General features: G+C 34.7%; 2 protein-coding genes across 11 annotated transcripts; one reads left to right on the top strand and one right to left on the bottom strand.

Annotated features, from left to right (window-relative positions):
• Positions 1-1,479: 1,479 nt before the first annotated feature.
• Positions 1,480-17,329, bottom strand: LOC25494617 (elongation factor 1-alpha). 10 transcript variants are annotated; one of them, XR_005646272.1, is made up of 16 exons: positions 17,091-17,328; positions 16,889-16,955; positions 16,759-16,789; positions 11,879-12,206; positions 10,997-11,648; positions 9,940-10,291; positions 9,628-9,857; positions 9,456-9,527; positions 8,009-8,725; positions 7,844-7,915; positions 7,283-7,363; positions 7,088-7,190; positions 5,682-6,108; positions 4,559-4,611; positions 1,985-2,026; positions 1,480-1,884 (listed from the first exon to the last, which is right to left on the bottom strand). XR_005646272.1 is itself a non-coding variant. In XM_039834315.1 (16 exons), the coding sequence occupies exons 3-5, from the start codon at positions 14,958-14,960 to the stop codon at positions 12,145-12,147; spliced, it is 1,305 nt and encodes a 434-aa protein (XP_039690249.1). In that variant the 5' UTR covers positions 14,961-14,992; positions 16,759-16,955; positions 17,091-17,318; the 3' UTR covers positions 1,480-1,884; positions 1,985-2,026; positions 6,292-6,386; positions 7,088-7,190; positions 7,283-7,363; positions 7,844-7,915; positions 8,009-8,725; positions 9,456-9,527; positions 9,628-9,857; positions 9,940-10,291; positions 10,997-11,648; positions 11,879-12,144. The 10 variants fall into 10 exon arrangements, 8 of the variants coding, with proteins under 8 accessions (XP_039690249.1, XP_039690253.1, XP_039690248.1 ...); XM_039834315.1 differs by lacking the exons at positions 4,559-4,611; positions 5,682-6,108 and adding exons at positions 6,292-6,386; positions 13,629-14,523; positions 14,613-14,992 and having other exon boundaries at positions 16,759-16,955; positions 17,091-17,318; XR_005646271.1 differs by having other exon boundaries at positions 16,759-16,955; positions 17,091-17,329.
• Positions 2,368-3,899, top strand: LOC112421809 (uncharacterized). The gene is made up of 3 exons (XM_039834322.1): positions 2,368-2,611; positions 3,560-3,796; positions 3,872-3,899. Exons 1-2 carry the CDS (start codon positions 2,370-2,372, stop codon positions 3,765-3,767), a joined length of 450 nt encoding a protein of 149 aa, XP_039690256.1. The 5' UTR covers positions 2,368-2,369; the 3' UTR covers positions 3,768-3,796; positions 3,872-3,899.
• Positions 17,330-19,418: the final 2,089 nt, after the last annotated feature.

Genomic DNA, 19,418 nt, shown 5'->3' on the forward strand with positions numbered 1-19,418 from the left:
ATGTGAAGGTCAATGAGTTCCTCCTTAGTCAGATTGAATGTTTCCTTCACAAGAAAACCCCAATTGCAGACACCACAAGTATTTGTCTTGTAAAATGATGAAAGCTAAAGCAAAGACATTGAGAATCAAGATATGTACCATATTCCCTACTAGAAGAATGAATAAAGAGTCTTGTAAAATATAGAAACGATTATACAAATTAACGATATCAAAAACCAACAATTTTTCGAAACCCTACGATTATAGCAAGTTCACGAGCACACAAGTAGGCTGTTATTATTTCATCGCTACATCTACAATGTTGGGAACTTTTTAGAGTTCCCCGTAATAGACGACAAATGCATGTAATTTTGCTTCCTACAGCTAAATATACAACGTAAGCAAAATGTTCAAGTAACAATATGGATCAAGTCTAATTATACAATACACTGAATTACACAACAAACTTAAAAACTTATGAGCACGTCTTAATAATATCCATCGATATACACGGCCTGTGGGAGCATAGATAAATAAAAAATGAATACCTTTCTGTCAGTCCTTAGAGATATAGTTGGTTGTAAGCTGCCAAAGAAGATTGAAGCAAGCTAGCAGAATAAGCAGGCATATAGCAAGTGAATCATTCTATTAACACATTTGGTCCCAAAAGTATATTGTCAGACAAAAATATTTATAGTATTCAAGCAAATGCATACAACAATTGCCTTGAAAATAGAGAGTAGAGACTGACATTTTGCCTAAATTAGACCACTGACAAAATTAACATGAAATTAAGCTAAAAAGTCTTTTCAAAAACCAAATGTCCCCGGCCAAATTCAGAGTGATGACCACCAGTGGGGTCAAGCAGAATACTCCATGCCTGTGACTCATCATGGTTTAACTGTTCTGTCCATAGATTTTAATATGTAATGACAGATGTTTCCCTTAATTACAGCCTACTTGTGTGCTTCTTTGGAAACGAGTCATTATTAATTACTTTTCAAACCTTTCATTTCTTAAAATTATTTCAAATCTTTTGTTTTCCTCCATCACAAGATACAGATAATAGTTACAATTTTAACTACCCAATCCGAAATTCCTCACTCAACGGAAGACCTTTTGCACTAGTTTGCCAACCATAACCTTTATTACTATACAATAATAGCTTCTCCTAGATTTCCTCATAAATCGGCATTGACTGAACATTTTCAGCACATGAATGCTGTTCATTTTTTTTTTTGTCTGTCTTGGAACCACTCTAGGAAACCAAACTCACTTTGCAAAAATAAGCAAACAATTATTTTCCCCTTTATTCCGAAAACTTTCGAGGAATACATGACAAGTTATGCAACAAACAACTAACCTAAGAATCTTCATTCACGGATCAATTGCAGAAAACTGTAATTTTGGTGCTTCTTTGGATATTTGCAGACTATGTATACTAACCAATTGCTAGTATTTGCCAACACTGAAGTATAAAACAAAAGAATAAGAAACATCTCCATGAAAAATATGTTGTTTCATTTTGACTGCTATAGTTAAAAGTTATTGTTTCTCATATACCTAAACAATCACAAACAATCTCAGTTGTTGTTTGTATAAGCAGGTCAAATTACTACGCCTTAAGGGATATTAAAACAGAATTGAAAGACTACAAACCTGTGCCTTATCACTTGCTGGAAAGTTATAACTCTCCAGAACATAAGAAAAAGCCTAAAACATCAGTCTAACCAAGCCTCGACATAACCCGATTTGATTTTACATAAAAAGAAATCGAGCTCCACAATAATATTCATTCTAATATTCATTATTGGCCCCACAACGATTGAGCTCCACAATAATATTCATTCTAATAATCTTTCCAGAATCGAGATCTTCAACCACAATTGGCTCCACAATGACTGCCTGAAAAAGAAATTCACACTAATATTCATTCTTGGCTCCACAGATAAATTTCCAGGTCTCACATTAGTTATATTAAAACAAAAAAAGGTAGATACATTACCTAATGAATGATGACCCAGCATTCACCTCAATGTCCAGCCGCCTATATTAAAAAACAGAATATGTAAAAAAAGGCACCATGACAAAACTTATCAAAAACTGTGACAAAATCTTTACCTGATTTCCACCAGCATGGGCAGGTGGAATCACGACAACTGGGTAGGTTTTTTATTCTTTCAATCCAATCCAATTCATGTATTTTTTATTTATAGGTTGCCATGGATGAAGATTTGATGCATGACAATGAGTATGAAGGTTACGAGGTCTTTCTAGAACCAATAAATCTACCAGATTTTGATGCGTTTTTACAGCCATTAAATTTTGTTCAAGATCCTGAACCCCAAATACCGCAACCTCTTCCTGAGCCGCAGCCTCAACCTCAAATGATGGTACATCTCGCAGACTTGAATCCTGTCGTTGAATTGTATGAAGTACTTCCTGTGGCTGGGTTTCCTTATCCACCTTTGGTTCAAGATTCTGAACCCCAAATACCACAGCCTCTTCCTGAGCCGCAGCCTGAAATGATGGTACATCTCGCAGACTTCAATCCTCTCGTTGAATTGGAAGAAGTGCTTCCTGTGGCTGGGTTTCCTTATCCACCTATGGCATATCAGCGCCGATCAGAAGGGTATTCATCTATATTTCTTAATTTCACCTTTTATTTTTTCAATAAATATACATTGATTTAACTTTTAATTATGTATGCTATTGATTGTCTGGAATGTCATTTGTGACAGTTACATTATGATTGTTTTTGATTATCTTGTGAGAATATGGTCTTGACTGTCTTGATTATGTACTAATGACACAAATATCAGGCAATCTTATGTACTAATGACACAAGATTTCGAATCATGGCTGTATCATATTGCATGTGTTTATCTTACCCTTTTAATGAACATTTAAAAGATTATTAACTCATAGTATGTCTAGATTGCAACTTGTCTAATCTGAAGATGAAGCATGCACAAATGAGACCGTAGAAAGTAGTGTTTATGGAAACTTTAAAAAAATTTAGCTGATTCACGTGCATTACATAATGCCTCATTCTGCACCTATGTGACTGCTTTAATTTTCAAAACTAAATTTTGGAAACTAGGCACTGTTGCCATCCTTAGTGAGGTGTAGAGTTTGGAAACTGATGTAAGGCAGTTTTGCCTCAACTTTATCCTAAGTACAGTCTAGAGCCCCAATTTTTGTGCTGTTTAGGTCGGACACCATTTTTTTGCCCAACATGCAGTCCTTGTGTTTGGTGTCTTGGATGTAATTTGACCTCGATATTTGTTTCACATGTGTCATGCTTTGCTTTTCTCTATGTTATTTGATTTTCTATTCTCTTTCAAAGATTATACTTATAACAAGTTTAAAGCTTAGTAAGCTTTGGCTTGAGGTGGGGTATTAGATGATATAAAAATATTTTGATATTACGTTCGAGTATGTTGATTATCTTAGGGTTAGTTTTGTTCACTTCATTTAAATCCCTATAACTTCAACACTAGTAACTGATATATGAACATTAATCTTATGAAAGATTCGAATTCATCAATGTCCTAAGTTGTTTTTGCTTTTATGTTAGGGCTTTTGCTGATGTCGAGTCTCTGGCTTTATTTACTGCATTCCATCTGAACGGTAATGTTACTGATATCGATACTCTTCGAGATATGTTCCCTTATATCCTCGGCTTGAGGAATAATGTTTCTTTGAATACCAAATTGCGTAATTCAAGAAATTCAGCTGTCCTTCATCTTATCGAATTACTCGCCCTCGTACCCCAGTTGTCGTGATTCCACCTGCCCATGCTGGTAGAAATCAGGTAAAGGTTTTGTCACAGTTTTTGATAAGTTTTGTCATGGTGCCTTTTTTTTTCATATTCTGTTTTTTAATATAGGCGGCTGGACATTGAGGTGAATGCTGGGTCATCATTCATTAGGTAATGTATCTACCTTTTTTTGTTTTAATATAACTAATGTGAGACTTTTTCATAAACATTTAAATTGCTGGAAATTTATCTGTGGAGCCAAGAATGAATATTAGTGTGAATTTCTTTTTCAGGCAGTCGTTGTGGAGCCAATTGTGGTTGAAGATCTCGATTCTGGAAAGATTATTAGAATGAATATTATTGTGGAGCTCAATCGTTGTGGGGCCAATAATGAATATTAGAATGAATATTATTGTGGAGCTCGATTTCTTTTTATGTAAAATCAAATCGGGTTATGTCGAGGCTTGGTTAGACTGATGTTTTAGGCTTTTTTTTTATGTTTTGGAGAGTTATAACTATCCAGCAAGTGATAAGGCACAGATTTGTAGTCTTTCAATTCTGTTTTAATATCCCTTAAGGCGTAGTATTTTGACATGCTTATACAAACAACAACTGAGATTGTTTGTGATTGTTTAGCTATATGAGAAACAATAACTTTTAACTATATCAGTCAAAATGAAACAACATATTTTTCATGGAGATGAAGCGCAGCTGAATTTCTTGAATTACGCAATTTGGTATTCAAAGAAACATTATCCCTCAAGCCGAGGATATAAGGGAACATATCTCGAAGAGTATCGATATCAGTAACATTACCGTTCAGATGGAATGCAGTAAATAAAGCCAGAGACTCGACATCAGCAAAAGCCCTAACATAAAAGCAAAAACAACTTAGGACATTGATGAATTTGAATCTTTCATAAGATTAATGTTCATATATCAGTTACTAGTGTTGAAGTTATAGGGATTTAAATGAAGTGAACAGAACTAACCCTAAGATAATCAACATACTCTAACGTAATATCAAAATATTTTCATATCATCTAATACCCCACCTCAAGCCAAAGCTTACGGAGCTTTAAACTTGTTATAAGTATAATATTTGAAAGAGAATAGAAAATCATATAACATAGAGAAAAGCAAGGCATGACACATGTGAAACAAATATCGAGGTCAAATTACATCTAAGACACCAAACACCAAGACTGCATGTTGTGCAAAAAAATGGTGTCAGACCTAAACAGCACAAAAATTGGGGCTCTAGACTGCACTTAGGATAAAGTTGAGCCTAGGCTGTCTTACATCAGTTTCCAAACTCTACACCTCACTAAGGATGGCAACAGTGCTCCGTTTCCAAAATTTAGTTTTGAATATTAAAGCAGTCACATAGGTGCAGAATGAGGCATTATGTAATGCACGTGAACCAGCTAAATTTTTTTAAAGTTTTCATAAACATTACTTTCTACTGTCTCATTTGTGCATGCTTCATCTTCAAATTAGACAAGTTGCAATCTAGACATACTATGAGTTAATAATCTTTTAAATGTTCATTAATAGGGTAAGATAAGCACAGACAATATGATACATGATACAGCCATGATTCGAAACCTTGTGTCATTAGTACATAAGATTGCCTGATATTTGAGTCACTATAGCTAATAAACTAAGTAACACCTTCGACATAAAAAACAATTAAGAGTGGGTAAAATTTCACACCAAAAAACCTAATGTCCCAATTCAATCCAAGATAGTCATAACAAGATAGTCACAAATAATAATCAAGACCATATTCTCACAAGGTAATCAAAAACATTCATAATGTAACCGTCACAAATGACATTCCAGACAATCAATAGCATACATAATTAAAAGTTAAATCAATGTATATTTATCATAGATGAAAAAATAAAAGGTGAAATTAAGAAATATAGATGAATACCCTTCTGATCGGCGCTGATATGCCAAAGGTGGATAAGGAAACCCAGCCACAGGAAGCACTTCATCCAATTCAACGACGGGATTGAAGTCTGCGAGATGTACCATCATTTCAGGTTGAGGTTGCGGCTCAGGAAGAGGTTGTGGTATTTGGGGTTCAGGATCTTGAACCAAAGGTGGATAAGGAAACCCAGCCACAGGAAGTACTTCATACAATTCAACGACAGGATTCAAGTCTGCGAGATGTACCATCATTTCAGGTTGAGGCTGAGGCTGCGGCTCAGGAAGAGGTTGCGGTATTTGGGGTTCAGGATCTTGAACAAAATTTAATAGCTGTAAAAACGCATCAAGATCTGGTAGATTTGTTGGTTCTAGAAAGACCTCGTAACCTTATACTCATTGTCATGCATCAAATCTTCATCCATGGCAACCTATAAATAAAAAATACATGAATTGGATTGGATTGAAAGAATATGCAATTGAAAGAATAAAAAACCTATGAACTGGATCGTAAATCGAACCTAGCTTTTCTAAATAATATCAGAAAGTCAATTTGAAGAATATGCATTAATTTGAAAGAATTGAAAACCTAGGGTAGGGACAAAGTTGCGGACCTCAAAGTGAAGAAGAAGCAGTGACAAAGACGAAGCGCGTAAATGATAGAGAGGAACGAATGTATGCTTCGAAATGAACCGGGAGCTTTATTTCACTGAGAGATAGATTTGTTTATATTTTGTATTAAATCCAAATTAATATTTTTCAAAAAATAGAGAATTTTAAATTACTTTTTTGAAACAAGAATTTTAATTTTTAATAAGAATAAACAGCTTTATATTTATTAACATGAAAAAAATTAATAAAAAGAAACATTTTCTTAATAAAAAGAAATTTGATATTAAATTTGTAATATATTTATGATATGTAAATTTTAAAATTATTAATTATTACAATATTATTCGGATTAAGCATACCTCAAGCGCAAGGCAATATTAATTATTAGATCAAGAGCATGGTTTTAAAAAACGGTCGCGGTTACGGATAGTGATAGTAACTTTAATAACTTAAACTAGAGAAATATATGGAATTCTAAACTAGATAAGCACTTATGTAATTTATATGATCAAATATGTACTAAAAATATGTTTTTCATCTATCTCAATTGAAAAAAAATATCCGGATTCTATGTCTATTGTCATGAACGGCTGAAAAAATCATGATAAACACAATGTGTCTCAAATTCGAAGAAACGAAATAACTTTTAAACTAAAAAATACAACATAAAGAGGAAGTAAACAGAACCAGCATAAAATGTACAGGAAAAGCTAATAACTTTCAAAATAAAAAGAACCAACATCAAGTTCTTAACAAGTCAGCGAACATATTGGAAACTATAAAGCCAAGTGAACTTACTCTCTGCTTCACAATTAGGTCGGCATGAATGACATATTCGACTGGCATGGTTAGCCTTATGCGTGGCATCAACAACAACTAAGTCATAACCATCAGCATCACCCTGTCAGGTAAATGAAGATTAGGCTAGTTCAGAAAGTTGAAAGGTTTTAAAATAAGATCAAGTTAAAACAACAAATTTCTTTTCTGAAGCACCTTTGGCCTCTCAAGGTATATGTTATAAAATTCTGGTGCTGAATCTTTGACCTTCTCAAATCACTTCCACACAGGATACAACTGATAAAATGCAAAAACTATGTAAAAAAAATAAGGGAAATGAAAATTACCAGCCATCATACTAAGACTGGGTTTCTAAACAACCAAGCACACCAATTGCATAAAAACATAATATATAAGCATATATTGTCCATGCGACAATCAGTGCAAAAATATTAGTTAGCAAAGCCAGCAAGAATGGTAAAAAAATGCGTCATAAAGTAAATAAAAATAAAGATTAAGACCCCAATTTTACAGGCAAATGTTGCAAAACTAATCATTTAATACTTCAGGTGTATTTCAAACTCAAATCTAAAACACGAGAATGTCTAACTTTGAAGCAATCAATCATAAATAGTTTGATGATGATGATGATGGAGAATGAGACAACCATATTTTCTAATCTCAACCATTAAAGACATTATAGTGTAGACATTATACGGGAAATATGAATAGAACTGCATAAATGAGGTGTGTGTGTGTGTGTGTCTGTAGCCATACCTCTCCAAGAAACTCAACAACAAAATCATCTTCAGCGAAGCCTTCTTCTTTGTTGCAAACAACCCCAAGTCCCTGCATGATCCAGTTCAATAAACAGATATAGGCAGTTAACCATTGAATTTTATGCATGAAAGCATAATGTTTACATTCATAAAGAGGATATACCTTTCTATAAGCTACATATTTGTCATCAGGACGTTTGTCCATGGCTTTTAGGATACCTTGACACATACTGATCCTCGGCACACCTTTCAATCTCTAGGATAACAGGCTGCAAAGAGTAACTCATTGGAGTGGTTCCAGTTCCACTAAAATGCCTAACTTGCATATCCAATGTCCGAAGGACTGTGTCTTCTCTTGTAGAGACCAATCTAACTCGGCTGGCATAGAATCAAGTAAAAGATTGTGTGTAGAGGGATCAATTCCATAAACCTCTTGCTCAATGACCTCATTTTCAAGATTTCTTTCTAGGAGTGTGTTTCATATCATACTCATTCAGTACCTCATCAGCTACAATCACATATTGATCAATGACATCATATTTCCGAGTAACAGGAGAAACCAGACTTGCTTTCGTCATGCAATGTCCCCATTCACATTCATCACTAATGAAATCCAACCCATTATAAGGTAGGTATGCAGTATCCATTACCTTTTGATTCCCTGGTTCGATTTTCTAAATGAACTTCTGAGTAACTATCAGTATTGGAGGATGTCTCGCTGTCTGAGTAAGTATCATCATCACTATTGCCAACTTCACTTCAGAAGACACATCAAGGTCATCAGATGTCTCGCTGTCTGAATCGATAGATTTTTTATTTTTGATAAATGCCTTCTGATTTCTGTATCAGAAGCATAGTTTCCATTATGGAAAGAGAGATTCTGTATAAGAGTGAGGAATTGGTACACTGGTTATACTGTTGTAGGAGGGTAATTAGGAGAGTATAAATAAACAGGGCGAATAGAAAGGAGGCCACAGGAATATTGTATCAGAACTGCTATAGGTTGTAAGGGAAACTTTTCTCTTGGAAGAGTAAATCTATTCTGAGTATCATAGTGAAATTGATTCTCTCTTAGCACAACTCTATTATTTTCCATAGTCTCTTTCAAGAACCTATCATCTTTTGTAATCTTGTTTTATTTTTTTTTACGGGTATTCTTGTTAGAAAACACAAATACAAGACATGTGCCCACATAGGATAACCATAGAATTAGAAAAAGAAAAAAAAAAATACTTCATCGGTTACTATTTATAAGCACCTTCTGGAAGAAGAAAAATTGTCCCTAAATATAAGCACTATTTCAAAATTACTAGATGCATTTATTGTTATTTTTCAAATGGAAAATGCTAACACATGTTAAGGAATTCAATGTGAAATTTCTGTCTTGGAAATTGTGCCAATTTATTTCTCAAAAAGTTAATTAAAAATAAATTTCTCAATAAATACTTTCTATTTGTTGAATCATTAACATGTGCCCTTAGGGCACATTTTAGTATGATCCTTTCTTAATATATGTGAAAAGTGGCTTATAAAAAGGGGTGGAGGGAGCATATGACAAAAAGCTCATTCATGTCAAGGAAAAGTAGAAAACAGACAGAGCATGAACCTACTTCATTGCATCACGGCACATTCTGCTTATGCCCTCCTTCACAGAGCTCAACCCATGCCTCAATTACTGCAACCTATAAGCAAAAAATGATAAAACTTAAGAAATCATAAATAACAAATAAGTTTGTATCTTTATTGCTTGAAAAGGATCTATTGCAGAAATTACTCAGGTACCTTGGGCACAAAAAAGTCACAAGCATTTGCCTTCATAATTTCCCTCAGTCTTGAAACTAGAAACTCTTCCATTCTTTCTAGCATCATATAATTTTGAACGCTTGAATAATTTAGGAGTCAGCTCCTCAAACTGATTGCACCCTCTAAAGTACTTTCTCTAGTATGTCAGCAGTAATATTGGTACAACCCATTAGAATCATAGATTTGATTTTGTCTTTCTCATAAGCATTCTGCAAGCAAATAATCGGATTAGATGAGAAAAACAATGAAACGTTCCTGACAATGTTAAATAAAAATATATACCAAACCCACCACAATGTTCCACCGTATGGAATCAGTGCAAGAATGACCAAGGGATGACAAGTTGACATTTATCGATGCTTCTTCCAATGCTTGCATGTCATGGACGCAAAGACGAGGGACTTCAGATCAGACCTCAAGAAGTGGAAGATTCGTGCCAACATTCGACCATCCAATAAGCCCCATCTTCCCTCCTTGGAAACAGTAATGCCGCTTTCTTCTCTAGAGAAAGTAACATCACCAGACAGAGCTTCAACAGTGGATTCATTGTTCTCAATAATAAAGCTGCAATCTTCAAAACCACCCTCTTCATCACTATCATCGACCAGCACTCGAGCTCTTTTCGAAGCATGTGTGTCACCTTCTGAAATAAATATGCCCCAACAAATGTAGATACTTTAAGATACTAATAGTAGGATAATATAAATGAATTTCAAGAATATACATATTTATTTTTTAGTTCTTTATTACCGATATTTTAACATTTCAAGAATAATAGATAATTCAACTAAATAAACATATGAAATACCAACCAAAAATACCAAAACAACACACAAGATTCAAACAAACTTAGTAGCAAAATTTGGAATGCTTCAGTGTTGTGCGCGATTTAACCTGTACTCCAGTGTCGAGATATAACCGTTCATTGGAATGCTTCATCAATTGGTACAGAAATGTATTTATAGCTAAATTTGAAGGATATTGGTATGTGATCATGTGTAGCCAATAAGTACATGTAATAGACTATCCCGTTCTAAGGTCACATCAATGATTTAAAAGTGCTCATGCATCAACACATCTGGTGAGGAGAGTGTTAAATCAAGTGGTGTACATGATAAGAGTTCTCTTTGAAGTTTAAACAAGATGAAAGCAAAAAACATGATAAAGATATACAATCATAGAGGAAAAAGGAGGTAGAACACATCTAAACAATGTACCTTCAAATTATTCAAAGGTTTAAGAGACAATAGTTACTCAAGGTAAGAGAAGACAATGCACATATCATTTCTTCGTAGCTGTTTGAAACAAACACGGGAATAGTAGTAAATTTTAAAAAATAAATTGTTACCTGATTTCCAATATATATTTGTTTTTTAAATTCCTTCTTTGGCTGTCTTGCATTGATCCAAGGATATAAAACCTCATTTATTACTGCAGCAAATTCCCGGCTCTTATATGATTTAATTACTAATTCATGTACTTTCCCACGAGTATAACCAACAACCTGTGGGTATAAGCTGTCCAGAAAATTTGCCACACTGAACTGCTTTCTTGGTGGCTTTTGAGACTGACATCATAAGTTTCTGTGGAAGAGGTAACAGAAACCTAGAGTTTATCACATTTCCTGCTATACTTCTTTATAATACATTGGTCTACTGAAGACTGTAGATCTAAAAACGATGATGGCCCTCTTTCGCGCCCCAAACCATCAAGAAAATACCAGTCACCCAAATGCAACTGCAAGTCATCAAGATAATACCAGTCCCCAAGCGAAGTCGAGAGCCGTTTGCCCATCAGCATTTAGAGCTTCCAATATAGAAGATTTGAAGTTGCTTTCATTTTCCGATGCAGCTTTGGCAAGAAAGCTAGCTCATGCCATAAAAATTTGGACACCAACCTAACACCAGTGACATCCCCATCAGATTTGGTCTACCGGAAGCTCTAATTCAGGTACTGGGGAAGCCTCCGGCACATTTGATACAAAGCCCTTAACAAGGTCGCTACATAAAAAGAAATATATAACATTGTATTAGAACTTGGAATTGAATGAACTTATTTGAGTTTATCTTATGACATAAGCACAGATTGAATAAATACTTAAATGAAGTTCACAAAAATACTTGATTAAGTAGTTTATAAAAATATTTTGAACTCGTTCAAAATCAAGCTCACATTTCCATACTGAATCAGAAACACCATAACGGCTTGATCAGATATTATAAAAAGCAACCTTAAAGATGCAATGTAGGGAATGGCGCGCGTGCACTTCTTTACCAATGTACAACCAAAAGTCCAGGCATCTGATTCGGGAGATATATCTATTCCATCATCTCAGAACAAATTTAATTACTTCTTCACAGGTTCCCAGGCCTCTGGATCTTTAGTGGAATTGCACTCCGGTCAATCCATCAAACGAGAAGGCTTCTTCAGAATTGTAGCAGGTCCATTATCAGAAACCACGGCATGACCATTCACATCAAGAAGCAGGCTTTAAACTCATGCAAACAACACCTGCAGTGTGAAGCTCAACAACCCCTCATGCGATGTTTGCCCCATATCTACATTTGGCAAATTTCAAAGTTACTATTGTGGCTGTAAAGACCAAATGAAATGCTATACGGAATAACTCATATACCACCAAAACAATTATTAAGCTTCCTATATTGCATGAATAAGAAATCAGGCAATTAAATTAACATTAATATCTTTTGATGTAATAAACTTTTGTACTAAATATGCAAGATATATATTTGATGTGCATCAAACATATGATGGAATAACTCGTAGCATGTTTATATCATATAATATCCTGCTTAATATCATATTATGCCCACCAATCCATCCCTAAGTTCTTTTTGAAAGAATACATAATGATTTGTACAACCAGATATATTATAACAAATGAGACAATTATAACTATTGGGGGACATGAATCGGAACAAATTGAACCAAAGTAACAGATATGCCATATATAATATAGATATATGCATACAACAACAACCAAGTCTTATCCCACTAAGTAGGGTCGGCTACATGGATCAAATGACGCCAGTGTTCTATCATAAACCATATTTGTATCCAAATCATTGACCTCTAAATCTTTTCTAATGGTTTCTTTAATAGTTTTCCTAGGTCTTCCTCTACCTCTTTTAACCTGACTCTCCTCCATTTGATCTACTCTTCTTGCAAAGGCATCTACGGGTCTTCTCTCTACATGTCCAAACCATCTAAGCCTATTTTCTACCAACTTTTCTACTATAGGTGCTACCCCCGCTCTCTCTCTAATGGTTTCATTTTTAATCATATATTGTCTAGTCTTACCACTCATCCAACGCAACATCCTCATCTCCGCTACACTTACTTAACTCTCGTGTTGGCTCTTAACCGCTCAACACTCCGTACCATACAATATCGTCGGTCTGAGTGTTGTCCGATAGAACTTTCCTTTCAACTTAAGTGGTAATTTCTTATTGCACAAATCACATGAGGTTCTTATTGCACAAAACACCTGAGGCTCTTCTCCATTTCAACCACCTACTTGAATACGATGATTTACATACGCTTTTATTTCTCCGTCATTTTGTACTATGGACACAAGATATTTAAACCGTGTAACTTGGGGTATGATATGATCTCCAACTTTCACCTCCAAGGTAGACCTACTTCTCCTTTTGCTGAAGTTACATTTCATATACTTAGGGATGGCAAAATGGGCCAGCCCGCCCCGTTTAGGCCCAGACCGCTATTAGCCCGTCATAATTGGGGTGGGACGAGGCGGGCCAACTTGAGGGGGCTCAAACTCACACCCCGCCTAAAGGCGGACTAGTGGGCTAACCCGTTTATTTTTTAAAATAATTTTTTGTCAATTGTTATTAACAACCGTTATAAAAACAATAACATTAAATGTAAAGTTTAGGCATTTGGAAAAACTAACGATCAGAGCAATATGCAAGTTTGACGGTGCAGACTTAAGACTTAACCTGCAAAACAGTCTGCGTTTTCAATGTGGACTTGCGTGATCTTACCTCTTTCACTAGGATCCTTCTTGTTCACAACCAAGATGATTCCAATAGCCACAGTTTGATGCGTATCTCTGACAATAAAACGGCCGAGTGAAGGATATTCAGAAAAAGTCTCTACCACCATGGGCTTGGTGGGAATCATCTGAATAATGCCACCATCACCTTTCTTCAAGAATTTGGGCTCCTTCACAATTATCTTGCCAGAAAACCTGTCTACCTTGGCAAGAAGCTTAGCAAACTTGACAGCAATGTAGGAGGTGTGGCAGTTAAGAACAGGTGTATAACCCTTTTCAATTTGGCCAGGGTGATTCGTGATGATAACTTGAGATGTAAAGTTAATGGCCTCCTTGGCTGGGTGATGCTTGGAGTTTGAGGCAACATAGCCTCGGCTGAGATGTGCATCAGACACATTCTCAACAGCAAATCTCACATTATCACCAGGAAGGGCCTCGGAAAGATCTTCATGGTCCATCTTCACAGACGTCACCTCACCTTGCCGGCCATTTGGGGAAAAAGTCACCACCATTCCAGGTTTCAAGACACCAGTCCTGACACATCCTGCAGCCAAAGCTCCAATTCCTCCAATCTTGTAGACACCCTGAAGTGGTAATCGGAGAGGCTTGTCTGATAGCCTCTTAGGCTCGTTGATTCGGTCAAGAGCTTCAAGAAGGGTGGGACCCTTGTACCCATCAAGTTTTGTAGAGGGCTCAACCAAGTTATCTCCCTCAAAACCAGAGATGGGAACAAATGTAACTTCGTCTTGTTTATAGCCAACGTTCATCAAAATTGATGAAAGTTGACTCACAATTTCTTCAAACCTACTCTTGAAGGATAGGTGACCAAAGGCATCCATCTGTCAAGATAGATAATAATTAGTTATATAGATGAATTATAAAAATAAAAAATCAAATACAACTTTAAAAGAGCTGAAAATATGAATACCTTGTTGCAGCAGCAGATCATTTGCTTGACACCAAGAGAGTAAGCATGGAGAGCATGTTCACGGATCTGACCATTATTGGAAATACCGGCTCCAAAACCAGCAGGAGTGGAATCAACGATAAGAAGAGCACAATCAGCTTGGGATGTCCCAGTAATCATGTTCTTAATGAAATCCCTGTGTCCGGGGGCATCAATGATAGTGCAGCGGTACTTGGTTGTCTCAAAATTCAACATAGAATTGTCAATTGTGATACCTCTTTCGCGCTCAGCCTTGAGTTTGTCAAGAACCCACGCATACTTGAAAGAATCCTTGTTTAACTCAGCAGCTTTATTCTCAAGTGTGTCCATTTCCTTCTTTGAAACTAGATCGTCCACCCGTGCTGCCGCACGGGTCATATATAGTTAAAAACATTATTGGCATTTTATTATAATACAATTATTCTTTCTAGTTCCTAATGATAAATATCCTCCTTCAAAAAAAAAAACAGATATCATTTTTTTTTAATGAAGTTATCATTTTTACACCCCCGACTCAGGATCTTGGATAATCCACTGCAGTTGACAACAACTTAATTGTTGCCCAATTGACATCGACTTACACACTTTGCAAGTTAACTCATGAGCCCTAGATATACACAAAGACATTTAAACATATTTATCCTAAAACCATAAATATGAAGAAAAAAAGCTTCCATGCATTCAATCCGGTTATGCCTTCGGACGATTATTTATGTGAACAATTACCTTGATTTGTGAAATCACCAATATGCAAATCCTAAATTGAAAAACAAACAAACCAATCTCCAACAATTATTTGAAGAGGAACGTCCAAATTCTGCATTGTTTTTACTGTCGGGTATGCAGTTCAAAGCAATTTTCTTTTGTACTTGCATATGGTTTTTTAGGCATTTTTGCCTGCAGTTGGTATTTGATATTTTCAGCAAGCTTTTGCTATTTTTTTTTCCTGTTTTCCTACGTCAGTGCATTGGTAGTTTTAATGTAATCTTCTTGTGCATTCTGGTTATACCTTGTGCCTAGATGTGTAGTTTATCAATATAATTGGTTGATTGCAAAGAATAAAAAAACAAACAGAAACAATTTAATCTAAAATAACACTAAAATTGTAGTTAAAAAATGCAATCATGAAGGCATAACCGGATTTGGGATAGAAATTACAACACCTCTGCACTAACAGGAAAAGATACACAATTGAAAATAGATTACATTAGCAACAACCGGCAAAAAGACAAACCTTAACAGCCATATACTGAAAAAACAGCAGGACTCAATGGGAAAATAACATAATAGACATTAACAAAACACCAAGACACAAAACCGACAAACCATCAATTTATAACTCTATAGCAGCAGATACAAAAGCAACACAAAACATACCAAAATTACTTTCTTCCAGACCAAACCACCATCAGTTTAAAAAATATGAATACAACACCACCAAGTTTGAAAATATCAAATTTACATTATACTACACAATATGTTAGCTTCTAACTCAAACTCTACTATTTTATCCAAAGTTAGAGCAAACCTTGATAAAAGTTTTTATAGACGACACAATGTATACTACACAATATGTTAGCTTCTAACTCAAACTCTACTATTTTATCCAAAGTTAGAGCAAACCTTGATAAAAGTTTTTATAGACGACACAATGTATCTATACAATCATACAGATACAAATCACTCATTTAGATACAAAAGAAACATAAACGTCGAAACAAATCACTCATTTAGATAAAATTGAGAAATTTTTTAGATAAAATTGAGAAAAATTATGTAACTAACATGTGAAAAATGGAGTGTGATGTAAAGACGAAAGGTTATGCAATCATCTTTGGAACTGCCATATAGAAAGATTGGGCAATTAGCATTGAGCACATGAAAAAACTTGGTGGAAATATTCACAAAATAATCTATAAGTGCAAGAAATTAGAATGAAATAAAAACACTACAAAGAAAGAGGCGTTGGGTATAAGAGCAAGAAATTAGAATGAAATAAAAACCCAATGCTTAAAATAAAATGCCAATGACAGATACCCTCAGATCCTAAAAAATATAAGCAGAAGATGGAAAAAAAAAATGAAAATTGAAATTAATAGGATAACTATAAAGGGGGGAGATGACTTACATGATTGGGGGATTAGAGGAAGGTGGATAACCTAACAAAAACAAAAAGAAGAAAGAAAAAATTAGTTTAAGATTAAATAAGAATGATAAATTGAAGCTTGGAGAATGAATTAATCAAATGGGTACACAACTTTTAAATTGCGAGACCGTCCATCACAACCAGCTCCGACCTCTGCCGCTTTGTGTTGCAGAAAACCTCTAAAAGCCACCATTACCGAGCAAATCAAACAACACCATCAATACGATTGGAGAGATGAGGGCAACAAAGAGAAAGATACAACAATGGAGGATAGAGTTATGGGGGAGAGAGAAAGCGGTACAGAGAGAGCTTACGTGAGTGAGAAAATTGTGGTAAACAGGAAGGAAATAAGAAATTAGGCTGAAGACAGGGAGTTGTCTTCGGTGGTGGGCCAAGAGGAGGGAGGAGATGTGCCTTCGGCAGTGGAAGATGAGACGACGGAGGGAGGCGATGGAGAGAGAGTTCGGTAGTGGTGGGTGAATATTGGAAAGTGGAGGAGAATATTGGTGTGAAGTGTAGTTAACTTGTGACTTAAAATTGAAAGAAGGTGTTTATTGGAAAGAGATGGAATGTGCGGAGATCAAAATAGATTCATCTAACGGCCATAACGATTTGGAGCCAAAAAATAAGGATTAGGGTTTGGCAATTAGGGTAAGCATGTTTGCTAGGATTAGATATAATAAAGGATGCCTCCAAGCTTGTAGAACAAATGACCGGCGGTGGTTGACTTCCCAGAGTTGACATGACCAATAACCACAATGTTAATATGAACCTTTTCTTTTTTTGAAAACTAATATGAACCTGTGCTTTATCCATTACTCCTTAAACTTGAAATCATAAAAATATCTGCCAATTCAACACAGAAAACAGAGACGTAAGTGAGATAAATCTCAGTATTCAACAATAAAATGGAAGCAACAACACAACATTCTGACAAGTCAAAAAATACACAATCAACGACAACAAACATAAAAAGGCCATGAAATTGAGTTTATATTACAATTACAATCCGAAAACAAACATGTACAGCAACATTCTGCTTTTTCAATTATGCATCAAATATTACAAACAAAAAAAAATACCTGCAAAACAAATAAAAACTATCAATTCAAAATCATAAACGAATATCACACTATCTGGATTCAGAATAACAATCAATCAGACACATAAAACCACGCATTATTATCTAATGATCCTATGTAATCGCATACGTACACTAAATTGTGCAAAAAAAAACTACGAATCGGTGATATCGATGATAAGAATACATCAGCTAGAAACGAATTCGGAGAAGTTTACCTTGAAGGACGCTGCGTTGAAACCCTAACTGAACGAAGAGAAAAATGGTAGAGAAGAGCAGCGAAAGAATCAATAGTTTTTTTCTGGGTAAATAGTCAATTACCTCCCTAAATTGTAAGTTTCATCAATTACCTCTTTGAAATTAACAAAACTTTAATTACCCCCTGAAATTTCACCACGTTAGTCAATTTACCCCTTCCGTCAAATTTTTTTGTTAGTGAATATGACGTTTTGCAAATACCCCCTGAAGTTTTGCACTTATGTGCAAAATGCCCCCCAAACTAAAAAATTTATATTATTTATTTCTTAAAAACAAACAATTAATACTTAAATGGCTAAATTACATTTTTGGTCCCTTAACTACTATTTAGGTAGTATCGATTTGGTCCCTTAATTAAAATTTGATTTATTTTGGTCCCTTAACTTTTCTATGTTACTCATTTCGGTCATTTCCGTTAGTTTTAATTCAAAAACGTTAGGTTTTCTTCATTTTCTTCTAAAATTTTTCTGGAATTCTTGCTATTGAAAGTTGATGGAGATGATATGAAGATGAAAAAGAAGCAAAGAAGATGAAGAAAACCTAACGTTTTTTAATTAAAACTAACAAAAAGGACCAAAATGTGTAACGAAGAGAAGTTAAGGGACCAAAATAAATCGAATTTTAATTAGGGGACCAAAGCGATACTACTTAAATAGTTAAGGGATCAAAAATGCAATTTAGCCTACTTAAATATTAAAACTAACTATTAATTTTGGAATTTGGGAAAACTACATGCATATATATATATCAAAATAGGCTCCAAAATAGGGAAAATATGTATTTTTTAAAGTGACAATAATGGGATGATTAGTGGATTAATATTAGGGGTTGTGTAGTTTAAATGGTTCGAGCAAATTGTTGAAGAACTTGGAGGAGTTAAAAGACTAAGATGGTGAAGGAGAAAATATAAATTTAAATCTGATTATTAATTTGTTTATAAATCTCTAAAAATAATAATTTGTCTATTAGAAATAGCCATTATTGTCACTTTAAAAATACACATTTTTCCCTATTTTGATGTATATATGTATGTAGTTTTTCCAAATTCTAAAATTAATAGTTAGTTTTAATATTTAACTATTAATTGTTTGTTTTTAAGAAAAAAATAATATCAATTTTTAAGTTTAAGGGGCATTTTGCATGTAACACCCCGTTTTCCCAATATACAAATTTCTTAAACAATTATCAGAGTAAAAACCATAAACGGGATATCACATAGAAACGTAATCCAAAACAGTTAAATAATGATTTAACCTTCACAAATATCTTTAACATAGCAGCGGAAAATCATAAACATAAATCA

The sequence above is a fragment of the Medicago truncatula genome, chromosome 5, assembly GCF_003473485.1.
Source record: "Medicago truncatula cultivar Jemalong A17 chromosome 5, MtrunA17r5.0-ANR, whole genome shotgun sequence".
Taxonomy (NCBI): Eukaryota; Viridiplantae; Streptophyta; class Magnoliopsida; order Fabales; family Fabaceae; genus Medicago; species Medicago truncatula.

Excerpts from the sequence above, each read along its gene's own strand:
- LOC112421809 (XM_039834322.1), top strand. The coding sequence starts at position 2,370 with ATGGTACATCTCGCAGACTTGAATCCTGTCGTTGAATTGTATGAAGTA. Across the intron at positions 2,612-3,559 it reads TATCAGCGCCGATCAGAAGG|GGCTTTTGCTGATGTCGAGT; the intron begins GTATTCATCTAT and ends CTTTTATGTTAG.
- LOC25494617 (XM_039834318.1), bottom strand. The coding sequence starts at position 14,960 with ATGGACACACTTGAGAATAAAGCTGCTGAGTTAAACAAGGATTCTTTC. Across the intron at positions 14,524-14,612 it reads TGATCTGCTGCTGCAACAAG|ATGGATGCCTTTGGTCACCT; the intron begins GTATTCATATTT and ends CTATCTTGACAG. Across the intron at positions 12,207-13,628 it reads AAACGCAGACTGTTTTGCAG|ATATGGGGCAAACATCGCAT; the intron begins GTTAAGTCTTAA and ends TGCCAAATGTAG.